Source organism: Homarus americanus, unplaced genomic scaffold (assembly GCF_018991925.1).
Source record: "Homarus americanus isolate GMGI-L3 unplaced genomic scaffold, GMGI_Hamer_2.0 scaffold40889, whole genome shotgun sequence".
NCBI lineage: Eukaryota > Metazoa > Arthropoda > Malacostraca > Decapoda > Nephropidae > Homarus > Homarus americanus.
This window is the reverse complement of record NW_024750580.1, coordinates 87,907-114,717: the sequence shown is the minus strand read 5'-3', so window position 1 is coordinate 114,717 and position 26,811 is coordinate 87,907. Positions and strand designations below refer to the sequence as shown.

Genomic DNA, 26,811 nt, shown 5'->3' with positions numbered 1-26,811 from the left:
TGTGTGTGTGTGTGTGTGTGTGTGTGTGTGTGTGTGTGTGTGTGTGTGTGTGTGTGTGTGTGTGTGTGTGTGTGTGTGTGTGTGTGTGTGTGTGTGTGTGTGTGTGTGTGTGTGTGTGTGTGTGTGTGTGTGTGTGTGTGTGTGTGTGTGTGTGTGTGTGTGTGTGTGTGTGTGTGTGTGTGTGTGTGTGTGTGTGTGTGTGTGTGTGTGTGTGTGTGTGTGTGTGTGTGTGTGTGTGTGTGTGTGTGTGTGTGTGTGTGTGTGTGTGTGTGTGTGTGTGTGTGTGTGTGTCCTCCAGTGTTGCATGCACATCACTTGGATCTGTATACAGTATATTCTTCCCTAAGCAATATTATAATAATGACGGAGAAACATATTTTGCATACGATTGAATACTGTAGGTATGATTTTGCTTTAGTTATATGAAAGTATTTTGTTTAATAAAATTGTTTGGGTTGAATGTTTACAGATTGATAAATATAAATTATTAAGAATGCCCTTATTATTGTAAAGACCAGGTGAGCCCTTCAGAAACTCATGCTCTATTAAAAATTTCCCATGTGTTGCCTTCACGGAACCAAAATGATCGATACTGATGTGGTTTGTTGTTTACAGATCTCCGTATGTTCCCCGTGGAGACAGCTCCGAGGACGAGGTCGGCGGTGGAATTGGGAGCGACCTTACTCGTTCAATCACCGCCCCCTCCTTTATTACGCGCGATCCCAGCCACGATGATCTCCTGGGTTCAGTCTCTAGCCTCCCACAAGGTCAACAGCGAGAAAGTGACTCAGGAGGACTTACAGTGATCAACATCAAGCACGCCCTAAGTGAGACATTCGTGGAATCCCGCACCGAGGATTCTAACATATCTTCCATCCATATTGGAGGCGAAGAAGAAGGAAATCTAGAAGACGACATTGAGGAAGGGCCGTTTACAATAACCTTTAAGAATGTTTCTGAAGCCCAGCCAGAATACAGTCCTAAGGTAGACCTAGAACCAGAGTCAGAGGACCATGAGGTCTTAGGAGTTCTTCAGGACGACGGCGTAAGTTTGGGTCGACCTCCGGGAGTTGACCCCTATGCTTATACTAATCCAGAAAGCTTTACTAATCTACATATATTAACTGGGACTAATGTTTCTTGTGTCACTAACGAGTTTTTACTGAGCAACCGTGTAGGGAATAATTTAACTGGAGTTGATGGTGCTTTTCAGACCCCAGGTACTTTTGAGCTCTCCAGCAGTACTCCTGTGAACCTTCAGCAGCAGTCATCATTAAGATTAGTTAGGTTTGCAGAGTCTAAAGGGAGAAGTGAACACAGTGAATCTTCTGACTCCAGTGCCGAAAGAAGTAGCTCCTTACTTGTCGAGTGCGATTCTGACAGACATTCCGTTAGTGACGTTTTATCGGATGATTTAAATCCGCCGAGTGCTAGGTTGGTGATCGCTCACATCACGGACGTTGAGAATGTTGTACAGAGGCGTTCTCTGACGGCTTCCAAATCCTTCGACGAGACATCGCGCATCACGACTCCGTACATTGAAAGACAATACAGTGAGATCATTCCTGACTCTATATATTTGGCTCAAGAGCATTTGATCCCACCTGGAAAAACTGAACCTAATAGATATAAACAACCTTACGGTGGAAGTAGTTCGGCAACAGGTGAAGCAAATAGGATCGTTAAAAGTGAATCTAATTCCGTTTGTATATCCAGTCGTTTATCTCCTAGTGAAGAATTAGTAAAAACTAGGCAACTTCCACCTAATGAATTTGACAGTGTACAGCATTCTCTTTTAAGTAGTGAAATAGACACAAGACTATCAGTTTCAGGTACAATATATGTTAAAAAGTTATCACCGGAAAGTAATCACGCACCATCTATCACCACCACCACAACAACTACTAGAGCGGCATCGACCGTAGGAGCGACAGTAACCACAACATTATCCTCGACAGTATCAACGTTGTCTACCTCGGCTAAAACAAACATGACGGTCACACAGGTAGTGGCTATGTATCACTTGGCCGTTCCATCTGTTGTCAGCTTACTAGCGGTTTGGACTTAGCTGAAGCTGCTCAAGTTTATATGCATGGCTGGATACATCTCTTGTTTTCATTTATTTATTTATTTATTTTATCTTTTTCGTGTTATTCGTTACTTGATATATAGATAAAAATTAAAGTGTGCATGTTTGTGTTAGCATGGGCATTAGGATATGTGCACTCGACTGTCAGGTACAGTAGCTAAAACAACTATCTGTGCACACTTTGTGGGAAACAATATGAGAACATGGACGATAAATATTGGTATACGAGGGCTGTCACTAGTCACACGTAAAATTTCGGAGCATATCGACCCCCACCTGCACAGATAGTTGTTTTAACTACTGTACATAAAGTAAATATATACATCCAGTTATGAAATTCAAAACCAATTATAGAATAGTTAACAATGGTTGGAGCTGTCCCGTAGCATATGCTCTGATGTGTTTTATAATAATCATGTACTGTATATATGTTACAATCGCTCTGTCTAATTAGGCATTCTGTAAAATTCACGTGAAAATGTTTTGTTTCGTATTGTGTGTAAGTTAGGTCAGGTCAGGTTGGGTTAGGTTGTTCATCTGAAAACTGCAAAGATTTAATTAAACTTAACACCGAACCTAACCTAACCTCACCTCTACACAACATGAAACAGAACATTTTTACTAGTATTTTACACATTGCTCGATTTAACACATTGATTATAACATATAGATATACTTTACCAGCAGAGCCATCCAGTAAGGCGAGGGTTAAGAGTTAATATCCAGTTAATGTACAGTCACAGGTTGATGGCAAATTAAATCGGCATAAACAGGTTCCCTACCCCGCACTGAGCAAATAGGCTTGGCAACCATTGATAAGACATGTTTGGCAAAATGGTGAATAGGAAAAACAAAATTGATAGATGGGGAAAATATATGTTCAGTACCTAGAAGTTATTACTGCACCAAAATTTTAGTTATTGATGATAGTTACGTCAATTGAAATGTGCTGTATTATCCAATCATAAGTCTTGTTTCATAATGAGCTTTTGGAGGTCCATTTTACCTCACTTATCACCGAGGCGATCGTTCAGTAAGTCCATTTTACCTCACTTATCACTGAGGCGATCGTTCAGTAATACCTTTATATGCTATATTTAATTCCATCAAAGGCTATACAGTGGTCCCTCGGTTAACGAGCACAATCCGTTCCAGCAGGTTGCTCGTTAACCGAAAAACTCGTTAACCGAAACCATTGTTTCATTGGGTTTTTGGGTAATTGGTTCCAGCTCACCGAAAATTGCCTAAATTCAACAACAAAGGTAGAAAAGTACACTTTCTTTGAGGTGTGTATGTAGCAGGCTCCTGGATGATGATGATGATGATGATGATGATGATGATGATGATGGGAATTAGAATGGGGGTGGAGGAGAAGGAAGAAGAGAAGTCACCCCATGGCACCATTTCACCCATAACATTTTAGTTCTCTTGGTGTAATTCAAGATTATTTTCTTTAAATCAACACTGCACTGCACTATATATTGTCAATATGTAAATTAAATTTCAAAATGACCAATAATTTGCTTGGAAACACAGAAAAAAGCATTTAGTTGAAGAGAGTCTCAAGCAAAATGTTACCTCCACTGAAAACAGAGAGAGACTGTCTGGTGTATTAACAGGCTGGATGGCACGCCAGAAACTAGTTTCTTTACCTTCAATTATGTTCGATAATTGTTAAAATGACTAAAAAAGTTAATATTAAACTTCTAAAATTATTGAATAGTATAAACTTCTTGATATTTACTAAAATAAAAAGGAATTTAAGCCCTAAAACCAATTACTGTATTGGCGGACTAATACTACAGCTGGTGGACCGCCAAATGCAAGCGAAAACATGTTGAAGTCGGCTCGTAAAAAACTCGTTAATCGAGGGATTGCTCGTTAACCGAAGTTAAGAATCTTATGGAAGGTAAATCGTTAACCGAAATCTCGTTAACCGAGCCGCTCGTTAACCGAGGGATCACTGTAGTTAGTTAGAGCGTTTTCTTCAGGTCATCAGGTTACTGCAACGTGACATTAATATTCTACACCTTATCTTACCTCTTAGGATATTATCAGTATGTATTTGGGTAACATATTTTAGTGTGTATGAATAAGTTTAGTGTGTATGAATAAGCTTAGTGTGTATGAATAAGCTTAGTGTGTATGAATAAGCTTCATGTGTATGAATAAGCTTAATTAGTTCATTGGCTGTCATTTGTAAAGAATCATATGAATTGTACTAGATGTTCTTCCTTGACTAGTTTCAACATTAGAATAAGTTGCATTATGTTAGAGTATTTCCCTTATTGTTTATCCATATGATGAAAATTTGTGGTGATTTTGAAGTTGATGTTTTTTTTTTCTTGATATTTATTGTGATTTAGATTCTGGACATGGAATTAGATAGAGAGATGAGGTGGTCAGAGTACCCAGTAATGGATAGGAAGTGTTTGTTGCTTGTGGGGTGAAGTTCTGTGGTGCTGAGTATAGTGAAGGTGTCAAGGGGACTGCACAGCTCTCAACTATCATTTTGGTCAGAATTTTCAACTTTTAGTCAAGCCAGAACTGTCAACTACCAGTTAACTCTCAGTCAGGCCAGTGTGGTCTATTGTTAGAAGTGTGTATGTCAACACCCCAATAGATTAGGGTAATCAACACCCAATCAGGCCAGGGTAATCAACAATCAGGCCAGGGCAATGAGCTCCCATTAGGCAAAAAAAAACCCAATCAAATCCCACCTTAGCCACAGTTGTTAACATTTGATCAAGCTAGATCTATCACCTCCATGTGAGAGTGTGATGGGTGTTCGGTGTACTGACGAGTTGACTGCTTGTATCTGTGCTGTAGAGGGATGTGTTGGGAGAGGATATGTGGAGGATACTGTACTTTGTTGTAGTCAGTGTACTGTACCACATAGAGAGAGAGAGAGGATATGTGGAGGATACCGTACTCTGTTATGGTCAGTGTACTGTACCACATAGAGAGAGAGGGAGGATAAGATAGAATGATTACACTGGCTCATAGACATATATCTGCTTTATAATAGGTAACATAGAACATTACTTTGTGTGTGGGAAACATATCCTCAAAGTACTTATGGCTAACTCTCAGGGAAACAGTCTCTCATGGGCATAACTTTGATGATAAATTTATTGTTAATGTTTTGAGCTGTTGTGTTGCTGGAATGTGTACAGGTCATCATCCTAAATAGAAAATAGGGAGTTTTATTTCCTTCCATGGCAGAGGGAGTAGAAGACCAAAACAGCTATGTATGGGAGACATCTAGGGACCCTTAGTAATGTGTGTTGGTTATAGATATTTCCATTATGATCATTGTATTTGCTGGGTAATTTATGTTAACTTAATCCTTGAATTTTTATGATTTTTTTTAATTATAAAAGTCACATGTACATTGCTGAGTTCCCCTGATTAGGATAAACATGTGGATTGTCATATTGGGGAAATATAGAGCGAGATAGATTACAGACCTTAGTCCCAATTGGCCTCAGCTTTAATGGGCCCCAAACCTAACCTAACCTCTAATTGGCCTTAGCTTTAATGGGCCCCAAACCTAACCTAACCTCTAAGATTGAGAGTCATTATCATTGGAGCACATGGGGACTAAGGTCCATTAGGATTGGGTCTCACTCTAATACATTAGTTTAGGTTAATGTGTATTAGGACTGAGACACTGATGATGGGTTGCAGTCTTATACAAATTATCACTATTTTATACAGATTTAATATTCTTAAGGTTCAGTTTTACCTTATACAGTACAGTATATATATTTTATGTTTCTTAGAGTTATAATTTTGCTTTTTTATGCTTGATAACTATCTTAGTTGTATTAGATGAATATAATGCATGAATTTTAGGCCTTTTATGTGTTAATAATATTACCACTTAACAAAATACAGTGGGTTGTGGTCTGCTTGTACTGTTACCACCTTAATGTTCAAATTGTTGTTTCTGGACTCTAATTACAGGATACAGTACATGTAATCAAATTTCTAAAGATACAGTACAGTACTTGTATTAATGTCATTGTTTTAGATATACTGTAGTTTCTCATTTGTTTTATTGTTTATTATACTGTACATGAACCAATAAGCCATGACCAAAGCATCCTGATTCACAGCTTCTTCAGGTTCACTCTGAGAAATTAAATGAAATAATGAAACAATATAATTTTCATCTTGCTTTAGTACATTTGAAAGGAGGAGAAGATTTTAAGGTGAAGTAATAATACAGACAGACCCATGATAAGTGAAATTAGATTTGCTTGTGCGTACAGTATATGATAAACCTCAGTCGTAATGGGTCGAACCCCCACTCTCTTGTAAACATAATGATAAGAGCCTGTGAGGACTGGGGGCCCTGTATGTTGATTTTGTAGAGCATGTTTTAGTCACTTTTGATGTATTGTTAACCTTCAATTAGGGTATGTAGTTTGCATTCATACTAGGCACTAATTTTGCTTTGTTTTTTGGAAGACTATGAAAAGAAGAGTTCACAAATGGATAAACTTCTCTCGTTCTGTCAAATCTGTAAGAAGATATTACTAAGAGTATATTACTAAGCACAGTCTTTAAATATCTTAAGTAATTTTTTTATTTTTATGTTTAGGTTATTATACTACTGACATATAAACACCAGAATGTCTGTTGACCTCGGAAATAACTTACTTCACTGTTAACAGGGCATCACAGTAGCAGCCTCTGAGGGCCGCTCTGCCTCCTCTAGCCCCATGTTGGATGGTAAACACTGGGGTCCCGAACGCACAGTTGAGGTAAGCGTTGAGACATCTATTACCTAAAGGGTGAATTTGTATCTTTTTCCACCTTTTCTGGAGGGGTTTCTTTCCCTTGAGCCTATGCAAAAAATGAGAGAGGAGTTGGCTTTTCATTTTGACCTAATCGTATGGTGATCTGTATCTCATCATGCTGTTTCTTGCAATGGCTTAGAAGTGAATGATTCTCGAGAAACTTATTTTAACCTCAGCTTGAGCAAGAGACAGCGTGATGAGTGAAAGGTCTTGGTCACCACCAGAGTGAAGTGATCTATCCATACAATTAGCTACAGTGTTTTGATATACAGTATCACTATGTACTGTACAGGCTTTCTATATTTCCCAGAATAAGGAGTATCTTTATTAGTTTTTGAAGTTGTATGTTTTCTGCTGTAAAACTTAAAGATTTTGTGATATCTCACTGAAAGACCTTGGCATTTGAAGCATTAAATTAAATAAAACAATTAAAATTGGTTCCCTTTTTAAGATTACCATTTGATCTAACTAACAGGAGATGTATAGAAGGAAAAATGATGGGAAGATAGAAAATGATGGTTTGTTTTGGTAAGTTAACTGGTTGTAATGTGACTTAGATTTGTGTTGTTGTTTTTTTTTAGCTTTTTTTAGCCCTTTGCTGTTATATTCTGTAGCTACCAGTATTTTTATCCCTTCCTCTACCCAATCACCTTTTTCTTTGGTTTCTCTATTCCCTGATAACAGAAGTGGAGAAGGAGTAGATGTAATTATAGAGATAAATCGATAATTATTTCATTAATTTCTCCAGCTGATGATAGAGTTTTTAGCCATTGTCTTATGTTCATTTATATGCTCTTTGAAGTCCTGCTCACTGTTAGGGGTCAGCTAAAAATCAAAGGTCAGAGTGAACCCCAGAGTAGAAAAATAGGTTTCCTTTGATGACTGATGAACTAGTGGGGATTTTCTTGTTATTTTTTATTCAAGAATCCTAAATGATTACTGTATTATATTTTAGGATGTGCAATAAGCCTAAAAATAAGAAAAGTATAAGAGCAAAAGAATAACGAAAAGTAGAATGAAGGATTAAAGAAAAGTATAAGATTGACGGACTAAAGAAAAGTATTAAGAAGATATTTATTCATGTTATATAAGAGTATAACATTTCACAGGTGCGTCGGGATGAGAAGAACTCTCTGGGAATATCCATCGTTGGGGGGAAGGTGGATCTTAGTTGGTCTGGCTCTTCTGTGACGGGAATCTTCATCAAGAATGTGCTTCCTGACTCTCCTGCAGGGAAGGGCGGCCACTTGAAGGTGTGTACTACTTGGTTGACCAGTTCCTCCTGCAGTGTTGAGAAGTTATCAGTCCTTTAGTTTTTTTCAAGTGTTTTTGCTCCAATGTGCTGTCAAATATTCTCTTACACATATCCCTTTCTTTGTAGTGGAGATGTATAGTACATTACTTTTAAGAAGAAATGATTAGAGACATTATATTTTGAAAGGTCTATATGAAAAACATCACTTCCACTGAATCCACATAAAATAATACCTTGAGGATCTGTGGGAAATATGGGGCTAGGTTCCTGGATCTCATTAGTTCCCCCATGACTGGTTACAGGAAAGTTAGATCTTATGAACTGGCCAGTGTAGATGTAACCCACTACAGATAAATACTGTATTCTCTCTCTGATTCTATTTTAATGATGCTTTTCTTTGTGCTATCATTCCATTCTACAATATATAACATTATCATTAATATTAGACAATTTAAAATGGTGTGGGATTGCATTGTTTAAGCACATATATCTTCCTTGGTTCCATAGTGACCGAGTCATTACTGTACTGACATTCTGCTAGAAATTGTGGAATATGCAGGAGAAAACAGTACAGGGATGAGATCTTTACAGACAGATCTGGCCTTTTATCCTAAACAAGGGGAATATGAATGTTTGAAAGCATTAATTTTTTTATTTAATTACTAAAATAAACTCAATTAACTATACACATGATGTGAGGGTTCTACTGTTTTGTATTTATAGCAACAAGATCATTTTGATATATTGAAACAATATTATTATTTTCTTAACCTTTGTCAACCTTACATTAGGTGTGAGAAAGCTGGAATGAGTTTAAAAATGACTTGTTGGAGGATTCATGTATTGTACTGTACCTGCTTTTGACAGACTGGTGACCGCATCTTAGAAGTGGAGGGGATTGATCTCCGAGGAGCAACTCACGAAAAGGCTGTGGAAGTCATCAAGAAGACCGGCAACCCCGTCACCTTTGTTGTTCAGAGCCTTGTTCAGTGGGTGAGTTGATGCTGACCTGTGTAGCTTAAGTCCTGGTACCATACACCTCTCACCATGGTACAACTTCACCAACACACTACATCCTGCCATTGATTTATCTTTCTCAGTTGCCCTATTATTCTATCCTTCTCACTTGCCCATTCTTCTATCCTTCTCACTTGCCCCATTCTTCTATCCTTCTCACCTGCCCCATCTTCTATCCTTCTCACTTGTGCCTCTGAATTACCCCTCAAATGCACACATGTACACACCCCTTATTAAAATCCTATACTGCACTGTTTACCTTTAGTCATCATTTGCTTGTTATTATGATTTAGAATTTTAATAATTTTTCCCTCGATCATTTTCCACATGCCTATGCCACCACATTAAATCATAAAATTGTGATGTAATTTGAATTGTAAAATTTTTATTTGCATTAAATTATGGTGACATTGTTTTTTTTTTGTTTTTTTTTTCCGACTGTCGTGTTTGTCATTTGCACTCTTGGAAAGTTCAAAGTAGCAAATAAGTGAACCAAATTAAGAGAAAATCAGCAGTGTGTGTGTAATACTGTATTTCAATTACTTTCAGACGCCAGCAAATTCAGCCCCTGGTTCTCGTGATGTGAGCCGACTGGGCACCAGATACCCCACCTCTATTACTCCTGCAAGAACACCAACTCCAGAACTCATCCAGGTAAGCCGGGAACCCTCCAAAACACCATCTACAGCTTCCACTCTTTCATCTGCCAAGGACACTCCCATCCAACCAGATGGATTACACCCAGTTGGATTAGTTCGATCTGCTGGATTGAAGGATTTCACCAATATCAGAGCTTCGTCAGAGGAAGTTTTTGTCCGTACAAAAGATAATTTACAGCCTAATGTCCCGGGGAGTGAAAGTCCTAGTATTCAGCGTGAGTGTGACCCTAGTAGGCCAGGCAACCCCTCCATTGACCCTCCCAGTGATAGTGTCAGCCAGTCTCAACCATTGGCTAGGGACGTACAACTTGCCGACCCTCATGCAGCGGCTATCGACGCTTCTTCCTCTTCACCTTCTTACTCTTCTGTATATTCTTCTTCTCACTATTCTGTTGGCACCTCCAAAAGTGTGTGCTCCACCATAGCTCATGCCTCCACCACCACCACTACTACCACCACTACCACTACTTCACCCATCAGTCCCACCGCCACCCACACCACCACTACCTCTACCCCGCTGATGCCCTCTGGGAATCACCACCACACTCCCCACACAATTGCTGCAGCTTTCACGTTACCCCCCCAGGCCAGCACTCCACTCAGCGAAGGGAGCTCCCACCAGCAGCCGAACCAGCACTTTGGAAGACACCATCCCCCGGACCCGAGAGTTTCCTTCCCAGTGGCTCCGCCGATACCCGAGACCTCGACTCCAATTCACGAGTCGTATCCGGAGCCTGTGAGATTTGTGCCAGAATCACCCATATCAGAACCAGAGGATCCAGATCCGCTGGTAAACCCGTATTATTATTACGCTCGTGCTGCCTTAGCTCACTGGCACGTGCGTGCACAAAGAACTCAGGAACACCAGCAAATTACTGAGGGTGATGGAAATAATAGTGATCAGGAAAATAGTACAAGCAGTAGTAGTGAAAGTAGTACAGCAAGTCGAAGATTTCTACATCTTAGAAATTTTCATCCAAATTACGGTGTTCAGTTAACAAGACCAAACGGAAGCAAGTTGGACACTCCTCCTTCAGATGCTCCCTTAATGGATACTCCTCCCTCTGATGCACCTGCGATGGATGAATCACCTATTGAAGAACCCCAGCTGCAGGAGTATAGTCAAGTTGATGTAGAACAGAGTGAAAGTACAGTTACTGATGCACCGTGTGAACCTTCTCTTATTGAATGTGAACAAAATGAAACTACTGAAATTCTACTACAGATAGCAGATATAGTGCATAATAACTCTATACAAAGTGAACCTTTGCAAAATGACCCTCAGATTATTTTTCCTCGGTTTCATAACCTTCCCTATAATAACAACATTCAAAGTAACCTTTCAACGACAAGAATTATGCTAGACGATTCCCCGCTAGATCCATCCCTGGATGACCCACCTGTAGGCGCGTACACTTATGATTGGCGAATGGACCCACACCTATATCAAGGCTGGTGGTGTGTGGGAGGATCAGTCAGCGAACATTTAGCAGCTCAAGTACCCACGCAACCAGTCTCCCCTTACGACAGCCCTGCTCATTCACCCACTGCTAGTTCGCCCACCATCGAACAGGTGAGGCCTGCCACCCACTCACGCCTCTGTGCCTTCACCTTCCTAGATATCCCATGTCCCCCATCTGGGCACTAGAGGGCATTGGGAAAAGCATGAAGCTAAATTATGACATGGCCCACACTGATACCTTCTCTAGTGTGCACACCTTTACCTCTGTGGAATCCACAAGTGATTGCTTCCTAATCAGACTTGTTAAATTAGCCCAGTCAGTCCAGAGTCCTGTTCTATAATGCTCCTTGTCCTACCATAGTCCTACATTAATAGGACTATACACTCCCCTGTCACCAAATATCTGCACATCCTTTTCCCCACTGCCTGCTTCCCCTTCTCTCTGCATGAAGCTCTCTGATCTTATTTTCCTCTCAAGCTGACCCAGTGACAGAGAGTGCACTAGATTTTTTCTAGATAGATACTAGAAAACCTAGTATAGATTGACCCATTGTTTTGACACTGCATGAAAAAGGTGAGCAGCTAGTAGTAACCCATGACAAGTACCAAGCTTGTGAACCAGTTGTGGACTACAACCACACATTCAATTATTATTTTATCAATAAGAATTTAATGAATAAATTATTATAAAAATAAAAAACATACAAAACATGATATTTATTACATTAAAAGAGGGAGATTTTGATAAAATGTTCACTGTAGCTCACCACAAAGGAGAATGAAACCTGACACCACTGGCTCTTAAGTCATGTGGGCCAGAACAGGTTTGGGAGGGGTGGTGTGTGTCTCAGTGTGACCACTTGGCTCAGTTGCCACTCCATACATTTTGTATTTATTAATAGAATTTTAAATTACAATAACAAATGTATCAACCAGGTTTAGTACTTATTAGAAGTTTGACCAGGAAATATACCATATATTTACTGTTGTAAACATGTTCTTGCTGGCAGCTCTAGTGAAGGGCTTCATCAGATAGTTTCTTTGGTATGAATTGTTATTGAATCTTTATACTCCTCAAATAGATGCTACAGCACAGTACTGTAGATATTAATGTATCATGAAACCATTCTATATTATTCTGCTATAATGAAAACAAAGACAAACTATTCAAACAACAATATTTTTTGTTTCTCAGAATATATTACATTTATTAGTGTCTGGAAACTGTGCAGCTATCATGAATAACGCATCAGGCAGTGGACTTAGTTTACCATTGTTTTGTGTTCCTGGAGCTTTACAAAAATAATAACATTTTGGAGAAGAAAATACTCGAGTACAGTACTACATATAAAGGACAGAAATAGACAGGTTGAACTCTTAAGCCCTGTCTCCTCTCTGTCATGAAGAGAATTTCATTTAAGGGTGACACTGGATGATCATTTATGAAGAATTGATGACAGGGGGAATAGCACTATGAGACGGTCATTTCGAGATTGGTTAATTATTTTTGGTGGTCATCGCGTCGCCAAATTCCTGAAAAGTGTAGGTATTTGTGGTATTATTTGGTTTAGAATTATTTTTTATTTATTTATTTACAGTATTTATTTATATGTTCAAGATTTAATGAAGCATATAATTTTACTTTTGAATATTGAAAGCCACTAGGAAATTTTCAAAGAAGCTTGTTTAATGTATGAAAATTATTGAACACCACAATTATATGATTAGTGAGTGTAATTACCATAAGAGAGTAAGACGCAGTGATTCAGAATGTCTTGGTACAAAAGATCTTGGTGGAAAATTTAGCTTGATAAAATCTGTCGTGTACTTTGATTTGACTCGTATATGTTGCTGTTTAACCTGTGGAAATGTTATAGTGTTGGGATAATGTAAATAATAAATACTTTTTTTTTTCATACTTGTGTCATACGTAGTCTAGGCACTGATGCGTGTGTTGTCCGGTAAAGTTTCAGTTCACACCTCAGCAGAACAGTACAGTACCTACCTCATGAAACCCACACACACACACACTGGCAGCGGGACTGAACCCTTGTCTCGTGGATCAGTAGTCCCGACCGCTACTTGGAGATCCATAACTTCAATATATGGAACAATGTAATACTGAGTCACTGACGTACATTACTATTTGAGATTTGAAATTTGGCTCAAGTTTTCTCAGTACCTCTTGGCACATTGAGTGTGATAATTTTATGCTGTACTGAACTGAACTGTGAAATATTTGTTGTAAAGCCAATATCCCGCCTGCTAGGGTATTGACTAGCTACTTAATAGAGTAAGATGAGGTCCTTAACAAATTAGTCCAGAGAATTTGTATAGAATATTCCCTAAGTATCCTGAGTTGATTTACTGATTTAATTCACTTGTCATTCTAATTTTGAATACACAGTCAGCAATAGAGGACTTGTGTGTGGTAATGATGATGGGACAAGTTGCATTAGTCTAGATATCGTACAGCAGATATATTTCCCAGGCTTTGTAGAGTCAGTCATATGTTGTTACGGTCATTTTCCTTTGATGTCATCTTTAAAAAAAAACAGATCGTGCCGTGTGAAACTCTTGTAAAATTAGTTCACTTATTCTTACGTCACACCCGCATCTCGGGAGTGCCGTAAAATCACATAGTTCAGACAAACGTCAACAACACCTGGATTTTAATTGGTGTTTATTTCACTCATTATATAATTAAATAATTCACCTACCTGTACATTATAATTCTTTTAGTAAATAATGATGCTTGAATAGGATGTAAAATAAGTTGTACAACATCACAATCATGAATAACACAAATCAAAGTGAATACTGTACAATATACAAACTAAACAATCGTTAATGCTCTTGTACAGTATATATAGTATTATGAATAACTAATGACCTAATAGTTATGTGTATTACGAAGATGTGAGCAAATTTGGGGACATTTTTATCCCCACACATAAACCCTATTTAACCCTTCACTTCGGGGACGCCGCTTTTAATACTTTATTTGGCAAACACCGGATGATTTTATTCAGCTTAGAGGTGACACCATACACAAGGGGCTTAAATACATTTCCTTATGATTCAATTTTGTTTTGGCAAGGATAGTATCAGTTAGCCTTTAAACCCTTATCAGAGTTACTAACAGATTGGTTCCTTATTTTGTTTTGCCTGGGATAATTTGGTGTTTTATGGTATATTTAGGTTGTTTGTGGATAGTTAAAGAGGAGGGTGTGTGTGTGTGTGTGTGTGTGTGTGAGTGAAAGTTAAAGAGAAAGTTCCATCTGAAAATTAAAGAGGAAGTCCTGTGTGTGAAAGTTAAAGAGGACATTGTGCATTTGAAAGTTAAAGAGGACTATGCATTAGGAAGGTAGAGGAAATTTTATGTTAGAAATTTTAAGACGAAATTCTATATGAAAGTTAGAGAGTTGTATGTGTGAAAGTTAAAAAGAAAGTCTTATTTGTGACAACTGAAGAGAATTTTATGTAGGTTAGAGAAATTTGCAAATGACAGTTAAGGAGGAAATGAATGTAAAGTCTCTAGCAATGAAACCACATAGCACTTGCCCTGACTCAGGTACTGTCGATATATCCAAGTGATCCCCTAACTTGCTGTGGTGCCTGGAATATGAGTTTTATCTTATGGTTTACTATTTTAGTGAATGGTTTATTTTCTTTCTTTTTTTATTTGTCTTTTGTTTGGTGGTTTATTTTTGGTTTACGCAGTTTTGCACACCTGATCCGCCAGGTTGGGTGATTGTTGAGTTAAAGTCAAAAGTGAGGTTCATCAGTACAAGCGACGGTGGAAGAATATTAGGGGTTTTGATGTTTCCTATTTCATGTTTGTCTGTGCTCTGCTCTGTCTGTCTGTTCATTTGGTGAAAGTTTTGTGTCTAGGCTGGAGTGTGTGTTTTTCATTAACTAGTTTAAGACATGTGATTGTCATTATATTGAATATAAAATACTAACATTACTGTATTTGTAAAACTTGGATTTAAACAACAGTAAATTCCTAACTAAAGTTCATGTTGCAGATGTTACTTGACACATGAATCATACATCTATATACAGGTATAAGTCCCTCCCTCCCCCTAGCCGGCCTTTGCCTGCAATGATGCAGGGTGGCCAGGTAGGTGCCAACTCCCTGATGATTAAAGTCCAACAGCTGGTATGTTACCCCATAGTACAACACTACAGTACAGGGTAGTCCATTAAAGGGTTGTTCCTTCATTAGCAAGGCTGCCTACTTGTGTATTTGTTTTATCTCTGAACACTGAAGGGTCACAGTACTCGGAAGACACCCAGTCCTCCACTCCAACCAGGAATAAAACCTGGAAATATTCACCTGTGAAGTGAATGTCTTACAACATACTGCAGTAATAGCTTATTTGTTGCTGTAGATTTCATTGATTATATTTGTAAAAGCGTCATATTTAGCCAGACTTTTAACTTGGTATATACAGATATATATACTTTAATACAGTACCCAGCCTTTGTCCAAGTATAAGCCATTGTGTTGGCTGAGTTTCTGTGTCACTGCTCTTACTTGCATCTTCCCTCACTACTGTTGAAGTAAAAGGGAAAACTTACCTTAAAAACTATCATCTTTTATGTTGCTTTTCCCACAATTTATGTGGTGGCAACCCCCAAGTGAGAAGGGTTAGCTTAACTAGGACAGTGGTCTGGCCGGTGACCAGCTCAGGCAGCACCACACCAACCCTACTTGGTCACAGGATTAAACCAGTGACTCGTGGATTGCGATATGTTGGTTAGAAATAATGTACACAATATGATACATTACTGTTATAATATCTCAGAAAGGAATTACTATAATGATGTGTTTTGGGCAACATTACGATTTATTTTTTATTATTTTTTTCTATTTGACTGGCAAGCCATACCTGCCGTGGCAGAGTCATGAGCAACACACTATCCCATCACTTTAGTCAACATTTATATTATGCTTGTACTGTACTGACATAATGTGGTCAACAGTTTAGTAAGATGATAAAGACATAACCTGGTAAACCAGCATGGTGACCTGTAGATGTAGGACCCCTAGTGAAGAATATTCTGTCATGGCTAGGATTAGCTTTTGCTCATATAAAGATTTTTGTTATACAGTATTGAGATTAATATGTACTGCAATGTCATATTTGTTGATTTGCCTGCTGTAATAATTTATATTTGGTTTTATGATTTCATTTGTTCTGCTTTGTGTACTGGCTCGTATCTTAAGATGTGAACCTTTTATTTGGTTAAGATAATGGTAATAAGCTCTCATTGCATCCAGTAATTCTAAAACTATGATTGTGAATGCCTCTTTAATGGATATTTTTAGATAGCATTAACTCTAATGAACTTATGCATTATGGTCCAGTTTTTCTGTCCAGGTTAATGAAGTGTTAGTCACTGAATGCTCAACTTAGGTCAAAATTAATGTGTTTTGACGTCTTCTTTACTGCAGACCGCAACTGTGATACAACTACAGTATACAACACTCAGCTACAGTACAATACACTATAATACAACATTAATTATGATGCAGTAAAGAAGGTGTTTGAGCATTGATGATATAGTATGTACCAGTTTCCTCTAAGCTATCACTAAGTCTTCAGTTAATCTCTATGAATACCATTTAAGTGTTGTAATGTGTTATTTTTCAACTGATTTTTATCATTGTTTGTAAATTTCATTTTTTCGTGGACATTTCTCGTAATTTTTTTTGATGTTTATGCATATTTTTTATATTTTGTGTCTAATATTTTATTCAGAATTTTATAACTTTTATCCACAATAGATATACACTACGTATATTTTTTAGACCAATATATTAAATGTCTTCCTATAGGTATTTACATAATGTGTATAGGTTTTAAATTACATAGAGTACTCATTTTTTTAACCTCTTCTTCACCACAAACTAAAACCAGAGCATTGGTGTATTTTATTAAGTATTAAGTAATGTAATGTACAGTGGTTTTGGTTTGAGGTAAAGATGGGGGCTTTAAGAATACCACTATTGACTATATTACTGTAATACTATAGACTGTAACTATTTAGTATTGATGATAATATTACAGTAATCCTATTTTGTAACTTGATGTGATTGCGGTTTCAGAGTCGTCGTCTAATGTGATTTTACTGTAATATTTCTTTCAGTTTGTTGATTTTGATTTGTGATTATTTCATTTATATTGTCTGAGTGTAATGTTTCTTTTGGTTTAATTACCTGATGTTAATGAGTCTCAGTTTAATTACCTGAAGTTGATGAGTCAGTTTTGTTACCTGTTGTTAATGAGTCAATTTTGTTACCTGTTGTTTATGAGTCATTTTAAGTACCTGCTGTTAATGAGTTCTTCAGTTTTGTAATGTATATACAGTATAATAATTCCTTCAGTTTAATTATTGAGTTGTAATTAATTATTTCAGTTATATCATCTAATTGTAATATAACTTCAGATTAATTATCATCAGGTTATTTTACTTTCATTTATTTAATCTTATTGACACATTCCCTCATTTTTATCGTGGGATTTTATTAGTTCCTCATATATTTGGTTTACTTTTGTTTGTGTGTTTGTTTTTGTTTATTTATTTGTATTTTGGGGTCTGTTAGAATGTATAGGTCAGGTGCCTCAAGTGCTATTGTCTCCAATAATCAACAAGAATAAAGTCTAGTCTTCACAATAATTAGACTTTATTTCACAGTTTAAATTAGGTTATTTTTATTACACATCTTGAAATATAATACAGTAGTAACTATTTAGCCTTATTGAATAAATCCTTAAAGAATTACCATAGTTTAAGTGTTTTGGGAGTAACGAGCGCACTCATACACGATATTCTTAACGTTATACGAGGTTAATCTCTCTTGTACGTCTTATGAAAGGATTAGGGAAGCTTTATACTGTATACGTAACTTGTATGGAATAGGGAAGGAGGGTTGGTGGAGTATTCACTTTGGGATTACTTCACTGGATTGGACAGGATTTTTGTGTTGAGTGAAAAGAATGGTTAAGGATTTATCTGAGTTCTCCTGTGTTTGGGATTAATTTCCTCTTTGTTATTTTCACTTGTTTTCTTTTGATGATTGATTTTTTATATAATTTTCATCATTGTTTTCTTTATATTTGATTAGAATAAGTAATTTGTTTGATCAACTTGTTTGTGTATGTCTGTAGTGAGCGTTGTTTATATCTGAGTGTCTGTTTTTCTTTTGCATGTCGACTAATCTGTCTTCTCCTGTTTTCCTTCTCCAGCCGGGCCTGCCAGATCACAAGAAGCAAGAGATCCAGGCTAGCTTACACAAGCCCCTCCAGCGCAGGCAAACGACCGAAGATTCTGACGATGGCATTGATGATGTACATTATGAACAAGGTCGTATTGATACCAAGGCGGGAGTGGAGGTGAGTCATGTGCTGCTCTTGTCGTTATAGCGGTAGAGGTATACTTTATTTATGATGTCTAAGAGTCGGTTAGTTTAGCCATGGTTAAGTTTACAAGGCATGAGATTCCCTGTGGTGCATACTTCAGGAATATGTTTGTTTAGTTTTTGCTGTGTGCTCAGGGTAGACCACACACAAACCTGGTAGCTTGGTGGTTGAGTGTGTGTTAAGGTATCTAGCTATCAGGTAATAAGTTTTAAATATACTGCACAGCATTTTCATGATAGGAGCCAGACGCAAGGGAAGATTCTGTATGTACTCCATCAGAACTATATTAGAGAAGAACTACTGTAATAAATATTGAAAATGTACAGTGTGGATAATGCTGTAACTTGATACGTAATACTAAACTGTGAAATAACTGAATAATGATAATAATCTTTGTGGTCATTATATGAGTACATGTCAATTAAGGGTACTGTATACTGTACTGTACTAACAATGTGGCTGTATTTGTGCAGGCATCAGGGAGTACAGTGGAGGAAAGCTTAGAGTAACCTGAAACAGATTTTGGGGGGATTAATAATTATATATTTTATGATTCCTTATCAGACAAATTATGACTAGGTAGGTGAAAGCCAGAATTAATATTTCTAGATATATTGATATGGGTTTGCTGCTCTGAAATATCCATGTCATTGTGGAGTTACACTACATGACACATTGATGATGTGTTTGTGTGTGTGGAAATGTAGCTCAGTCCTGCATTACATTATGGGATGACAAAAGCACATCACTCCCGGTAGCAGACAGGCCATGCTTACATTTCCCCCAGTTCAGAGTTATCACGGTAAAATATATTTAATATTGTCCGCTCTGATAAGATTTTTACATTATTATACTTTCTAAAAGATATATTGAGGTACAGGTATTGTTATAGAAGAGTTTGTGATTGCTCGAATAACCCCCAAATTATACAGTGCCTAACTGCACTCAACTGCCTCAGTAAAATTTATAATGTCTTTCATATGTTTATGTGAACCTTACAAAGAATTGTTGGTTGTTTCTTTTTATAAAATTTTTATTGGTTACGCCAGTGCTCATTATTGGGTGTTAATAGATATAGTGTATTCCTCACACTTTGAAGTTACTGCAAGATCTCTTATAATAAAGGAAAATTAAGCAATTGTCTTTAATGAAACAGTGGTGAATTTCATTTGATTTAAATATTTACAGTAGTTTGCAACTAGTGAGACTGTTCTAGTTAGTAAAGATTATCTATTAGTATTCACCTCTGAGGAATGGAACTACCTTTAGGCCTGATGTACTGTATGTCATTATTTCAGTGTAATTCATCTTTACTGTTCCATTTCCTAACAGATTGATCGTGCTAGTGCTGGCGCAGTCAGACGCGGCAAGGCGGAGAGACAGGCGGACACCGAGCAGGAGGACGAGTTCGGCTACACCACAAGTGAGTGTTACATTATTCTCAACAATTGTTATTTATTGTCTAATGAAGGGCAGAACCTGGAACACATTATTGTTATAAAGTTTACACCAAGTTTGACTCCAGGTCTTGAATGTGGAGATACACCTTGGAGGTAGACCTTGGGATGATTGTTTTACTGTACGAGTCATTTAATTTTATAAGAAGTCTGTGATACAAGTTTCAGAATACAGTTTCATGTTTGTATGTAATGATCAAAGTCCCAGTTTCTTCCTTGAATTTAGTGAAGTGATTAAATATGTGGCTTATTTCTTCTTCATATTGATTGATTGAGTTTGGTGAGGTATTGTACAAGCAGTTGTGGTAAGTTTTATCTTTTGCTGAAGCTGAAGTGGAAAATGTATCGCAAAATCTGCTATACTGTACCATAAAGAGAATCACAAACACTGCTCTGTAATATCCCATCTGTTCCACACTAGGGAAGTCTTCTGTTAGTTATTTCTCCCCTTGTAAATGTTTCCCCTCTCTGTTCTGATTAATGTTATTGGAGCAGAGTTTAATTTAGGGTTGAGAGCAGTAATCTGACTTTGTATTGGAACATTTCCACTTCACGAATAGGAATTGAATCTATTTTATTGTCGTCATTGTGCATTGGCAGTTTAATGAATAAGGTAAGTGGTTATTCATGTGTTATGTGTTTGTTTACCAGTTGTCGTGAATATCGTATCTGTTTACTCGTGTTATGTGAGACGTCTTTTATTAGGTTCAAAAGCTGTGTGTTTTGTTTTTTACCTAAGAGAGTTTATGCTGTATTTAGTGTACAACCTACCGGGTATAACTTCACCAATGGACTTGTTACGTGGGAAGCGTAGTTTCATAATGAAGAGGTGAACCATGTATATTGAAACACTGTTTGTTGGATGATGTTCCCATGACGTTAAAAGGAAGCTTATCATTCATCTGGTAATATAATCAGAAACTCTTTTGAATATACCTCACATGAAGTGTGAACACCAGTTAGGTGAATTGTGCGTAAAATGCGTTGTACAGTACAGTACATTGAAGAAAATTGGGGTAAGACTTGACTTCTGTATTGGACTTAATGTTGATGGGTGATGGGGAAGAATTCTTAATGTCATTCAGCATGGATGACTACAAATGAAGAGGTGTCTGCGTGTGTTGTTGGTTCGTGTTTATTCTTGGTTCTGGCCATTAGAGAAAATGTTCCCAAGATATAGTGCTTATGTATCCAGATTTACTTTACAAATGAAATGAACTTGTATTGGTTTATCCAGTTTAAGGCATTTATTGTTCTTGTTGATGGCTATTTCAAGTAATAGTTTAATCAAGGTTAAAAGAAAGTATTGATTTACAGTAATTGAGGAAGGGGAATATTGTATACAGCATTAGGGGAAAAATAGTCGCCACTGCTGGGGGGAATAGCCTAGTGTGGTCTTGACTGTGGATCTCGTAACTTGGGTCAAAATATCAGATTGCCTCGGGATTTTTCAGAAGGCGATCAAAGGAAACTGAAGTCAATTGTAATGCCACAGAGATAATGTTGTCTGACGTGGAGAGGAAGCATTATCTCTCAACTGATTCAACTGAGGTGAATTTTCCTTCTTGGTTCTTTGGATATACTAATGGTTAGTAGGCTGAACAAATGTGAGTGTATTAGTTTTGAGTCTGGCTATTTTATTTATTTGTTCATATTCAGTTACATTATTATTATTATTATTATTACATTTTTTATTATTACAATTATTATTATTATTATTATTATTATTATTATTATTATTATTATTATTATTATTATTATTATGAATCACCTCAACATTAGCCCCTTCCAACTTATTTCACCTTTAGATTAACCACCCTAATGTTAATTTAACCTAATCTCCCCAGGTTAAACAGCTTAATCATCAGGTGATCCTTTTTAATATACCTTTACCTGTGTTTATTGGTCACTAAATAACAGTACTGAATATTGTAAACTTTGTGGTGAATTGAAGATTGGTTGGGAGATTAATAGGAAATATAGTATAGATGGACTTGTATGATACTGTATCTATTTTGTATGCACACACACACACACACACACACACACACACATGAGAGATATACTATATTCAATCGCTAAAAAAAACTATCGTTACAAAAATTACGCGAGACAATTTGACACAACGGACGAAGGATTATGAATATCCCCACCGAGACAGCGGGAGTCGCAGTGTTCACTGGAATTCATCCTCCTCCTCCTCTCTCCCTCTCCCCTCCCCCCTCTTCCTCCTCCCCCATCCACAGTAAACAGTGTGTTTTGAGCGACCGTACATGCGGACACAGATTAATATGCATAGAAACCTCCGTATTCTGTTTGGAATATAATGTAAGCTAAAATTCAGGTATCCTGTACTTAATTTTGTATTTAGTGATATTGTATTGTATTATTGTGTTCCTTAAAGCATTGTGCTGAACATACCTTGAAATTAGATGTACAGTGTGTGTTTATAAGTACTTATTCTTGTTCGTATGTAAATATTTTTGTTCGTAAGTATATATTTTTGTTCGTAAGTATATATTCTTCGTGATTACTGCATATATTCTTGGTTTGGTGAGATGAAGGCTTGGGAAAATATGCAGTTTATGTCCTTATATCCTCAGAAAGTTTTTGTTAAGCGAGTGTTATTAGGGTCTATGAATTATTCCTCACTAAGACTCGTCAAGCTAATGGTCCAAAGAGACTCGAGGGAAGAGGGATTTTGTGGTGGTAGCGGAAGGTGTGTTGGCGTTAGTGTGAGGGGGGGCAGGGTACCTAGAGTGAGTGTGTTGAAGTTTGGTTATTGACTTCCATGAGTGAGTGTGTTGAAGTTTGGTTATTGACTTCCATGAGTGAGTGTGTTGAAGTTTGGTTATTGACTTCCATGAGTGAGTGTGTTGAAGTTTGGTTATTAACTTCCATGAGTGAGTGTGTTGAAGTTTGGTTATTGACTTCGTTGAGTGAGTGTATTTTAGTTTGGTTATTGACTTCCTTGAGTGAGTGTGTTGTAGTTTGGTTATTGACTTCCATGAGTGAGTGTGTTGAAGTTTGGTTATTGACTTCCATGAGTGAGTGTGTTGAAGTTTGGTTATTGACTTCCATGAGTGAGTGTGTTGAAGTTTGGTTATTGACTTTGTTGAGTGAGTGTATTTTAGTTTGGTTATTGACTTCCTTGAGTGAGTGTGTTGTAGTTTGGTTATTGACTTCCATGAGTGAGTGTGTTGTAGTTTGGTTATTGACTTCCATGAGTGGTGTGTTTGAAGTTTGGTTATTGTAATTTGCAAAAAAAAAAAATAATTCACCAAAAAATGTAATTCGCAAAAGAATTAATACCCAAAAACTGTAATTAGCAGAACTACAGGTGCAAAACAAGCTGTAATTTCCATACCAGTACAGTACCTGGTTATATATATCGTATTTCCCGTGACCATCCCAAGCGCTATGATCATTCTAAAGGTCAAAGTCACAACTCTGATGAAAGCTGTACCTTACCCATTTTTGTCTTGCGTTCACCCTCATGTATCAGTTAAGGTTTCATTAGAAAAGCTTGTGTGTGAATGTTCTATCTTGTCTCTATTGCCTCTTGTACAGTATATATTGTTTATTTTGTGGTTGTCATCTCCCCAGAACACATTGTGGCAGTTTCTCATTACTCATCGCTGTTTTATTATAGCAAAATTATTAAAAATACTTCTTTGGCGCTCCTCATCCTTGCCACCCAACCTGCCTCCTCTCATCCTCCTGCCCCTCCTCCCTCCTACCCCACGCCCCCTCCTACCCCTCACCCCTCCCTACCCCTCACCCTCCCTACCCCTCACCCTCCTACCCCTCACCCCTCCTACCCCTCGCCCTCCTACCCCTCGCCCTCCTACCCCTCGCCCTCCTACCCCTCGCCCTCCCACCCCTCGCCCTCCCTACCCCTCGCCCTCCCTACCCCTCGCCCTCCCTACCCCTCACCCTCCTACCCCTCCCTTCCCTCCCCTACCCCTCCCCTCCTGCCTCCCTACCCCTCACCCTCCTACCCCTCCTCCTCCCCTCCCCTCCCCCTCCCCTACCCCTCGCCCTCCTACCCCTCCCCCTCCCTACCCCTCGCCTCCTACCCCTCCTCTCGCCCTCCTACCCCTCCTTCCTCTACCCTCCTCTCCTGCCCTGCCCTCCTACCCCTCCTTCCTCTACCCCTCACCTCCTACCCCTCGCCTCCTACCCCTCCTTCCTCCACCTCCCTTCCTCCTACCCCTCCTTCCTCCCACCCTCGCCCTCCTACCCCTCACCCTCCCCCCCTCACCTCCTACCTCGCCTCCCACCCCTCTACCCCTTCCTCCTACCCCTCGCCCTCCCACCCCTCCTCCCCCTCCTCACCTCCCCACCCCTCACCTCCTACCCCTCACCCTCCCTACCTCACCTCCTACCTCACCCCTCCTGCCCCTCACCTCCCCCCTCCCCCACCCCTCCCCTCCTACCCCTCGCCTCCCACCCCTCCCACCCTCCCCCACCCCCTCCCTCCTACCCCTCACCCTCCCTACCCCTCACCTCTCCTCCTCCCTCCCTCCCTGCCCTCCCCTACCCCTGCCCCCTCCCCCTCCTCTCCTGCCCCTCCTCCCCCTCACCTCCTACCCCTCCCTCCTACCCCCTCCTACCCCTCCCTCTCCCACCCCTCCTCCTACCCCTCCCTCTACCCTCACCTCCTACCCCTCACCCTCCTCACCTCCTACCCTCCCCTCTACCCCTCCCCTCCTCCTCCCTCCCTCCTCCCCCCTCACCTCCTACCCCTCCCCTCCCCTCCTCCCTCCTCCTGCCCTCACCCTCTACCCCTCCTTACCTCCCACCCCTCGCCCTCCTACCTCCACCTTCCCTCCTTCCCTACCCCTCACCCTCCTACCCCTCACCTCCTACCTCCCTCTACCTCCCTCCTCACCTCTGCTCACCCTCCTACCTCTCCCACCCTCCTCCTCTCCTCCCCGTCCTCCTACCCCTCACCCTCTCCCTCACCTCCTCCCCTCCTCCTGCCCTTCTCCCTCCCTGCCCTCTCCTCCTGCCCTCACCTCCTGCCCCTCACCCTCCTACCCCTCACCCCTCCTACCCCTCGCCCTCCTACCCCTCACCCTCCTACCCCTCGCCCTCTACCCCTCACCCCTCCTACCCCTCACCCCTCTACCCCTCACCCTCTCCCCTCACCCTCTACCCCTCCTTCCTCCCACCCCTCACCCCTCCTACCCTCCCTCCTCCCTCTCCCCCTCCTACCCCTCACCCCTCCTACCCCTCACCTCCCTACCCCTCCCCACCCTCCCTACCCCTCCTCCTCCCCTCACCCCTCCCTACCCCTCACCCTCCCCACCCCCTCTCCTCCCCCCTCACCCTCCCTACCCTCCTCCTCCTACCCCTCCCCCTCCCCCACCCCCTCCCACCCCTCACCCTCCTACCCCTCCCTCCTACCCCTCCCCTACCCCTCGCCCTCCTACCCCCTCTCACCTGCCCTCCCCTGCCCTCTCTGCCCTCCTTCCTCCTCACCCTCCTCCTCCCTCACCCTCCTACCCCTCCTTCCCTCCCCTCACCCTCCTACCCCTCGCCCTCCTACCTCTCCCCTCCTCACCCTCCTACCCCTCGCCCTCCTACCCCTCCTTCCTCCTACCCCTCACCTCCCTACCCCTCACCCCTCCTACCCCTCCTCCTCTACCCCTCACCCTCCTACCTCACCTCTACCCCTCACCTCCTACCCCTCACCTCCTACCTCCCCCACCTCCCCCCTCCCCCCTCCCCCTCACCCCTCCTACCCCTCACCCCTCCCTACCTCTACCCCTCACCCCTCCCTACCCCTCGCCCCTCCTACCCCTCGCCCTCTACCCCTCCCTCTCCTACCCCTCCTTCCTCCCCTCTGTCCTTGTCAGTGACAGTGTAGTGTGCTGTCTTTTATAATTTGGTTGTGTCTCCATGTTTATATTTCATTAAATGTTTATATGTCTCTGCTTGCTCCCTCCTCCCCCCCCTTCCACCTCCTCCCCCTTCACCTCTCCCCCTTCCTCATCCCCTCTTCCCCTTCCCTCAGTCTCCCCTCTTCCTTCCTCAATCCCCCTTCCCTTCTCCCCCTTCTGTCTCCCCTTCCCCCTTCCACAATCCCCCCTTCCCCCAATCCCCTTCCCCACTCCCCTTCCCCATCTCCCCTTCCCACAATTCCCCTTCCCACAATCCCCTTCCCCCTTCCCCAATCCCCCTTCCCACAATCCCCCCTGTCTCCCCTTCACAATCTCCCCTTCACAATCTCCTTCCACAATCCCCTCCCTTCCCTGATTCTTTCCCTAATCCCCCTTCCCACAATCCCCCTTCCCTGTCCCCCCTTACAATCTCCCCCTTCCCACAATCTCCCCCTTCCTAATCCCCCATTCCCAATCTCCCCTTCCCCAATCTCCCCCCCTTCCCTGTCTCCCCCTTCCCTAATCTCCCCCTTCCCTGATTCCCCCCTTCCCTAATTCCCCCCTTCCCCTGGTCCCCTTCCCTATCTCCCCCTTCCCCAATCTCCCCTTCCCCAATCTCCCCCCTTCCCACAATCCCCCCCTTCCCCCCCCTTCCCCTCCTCTCCTCCTATCCCCCACAATCCCCCTCCCCTTCCCACAATCTCCTTCTCTCCCTTCCCAATTCCCCCCCTTCCCTATTCCCC

At 40.4% G+C, this 26,811-nt stretch overlaps 1 protein-coding gene across 1 annotated transcript; it reads left to right on the top strand.

The window, feature by feature from the left end:
* Positions 1–615: 615 nt before the first annotated feature.
* LOC121854115 lies at positions 616–20,785 on the top strand (the record flags this gene model as incomplete). The annotated part of the gene is made up of 10 exons (XM_042348505.1): positions 616–1,045; positions 1,214–2,005; positions 6,772–6,861; positions 8,007–8,150; positions 9,020–9,145; positions 9,719–9,823; positions 10,415–11,401; positions 18,550–18,696; positions 20,056–20,146; positions 20,781–20,785. Coding segments are annotated over 10 exons (2,917 nt in total), but the record flags the coding sequence as incomplete, so codon positions are not given.
* Positions 20,786–26,811: the final 6,026 nt, after the last annotated feature.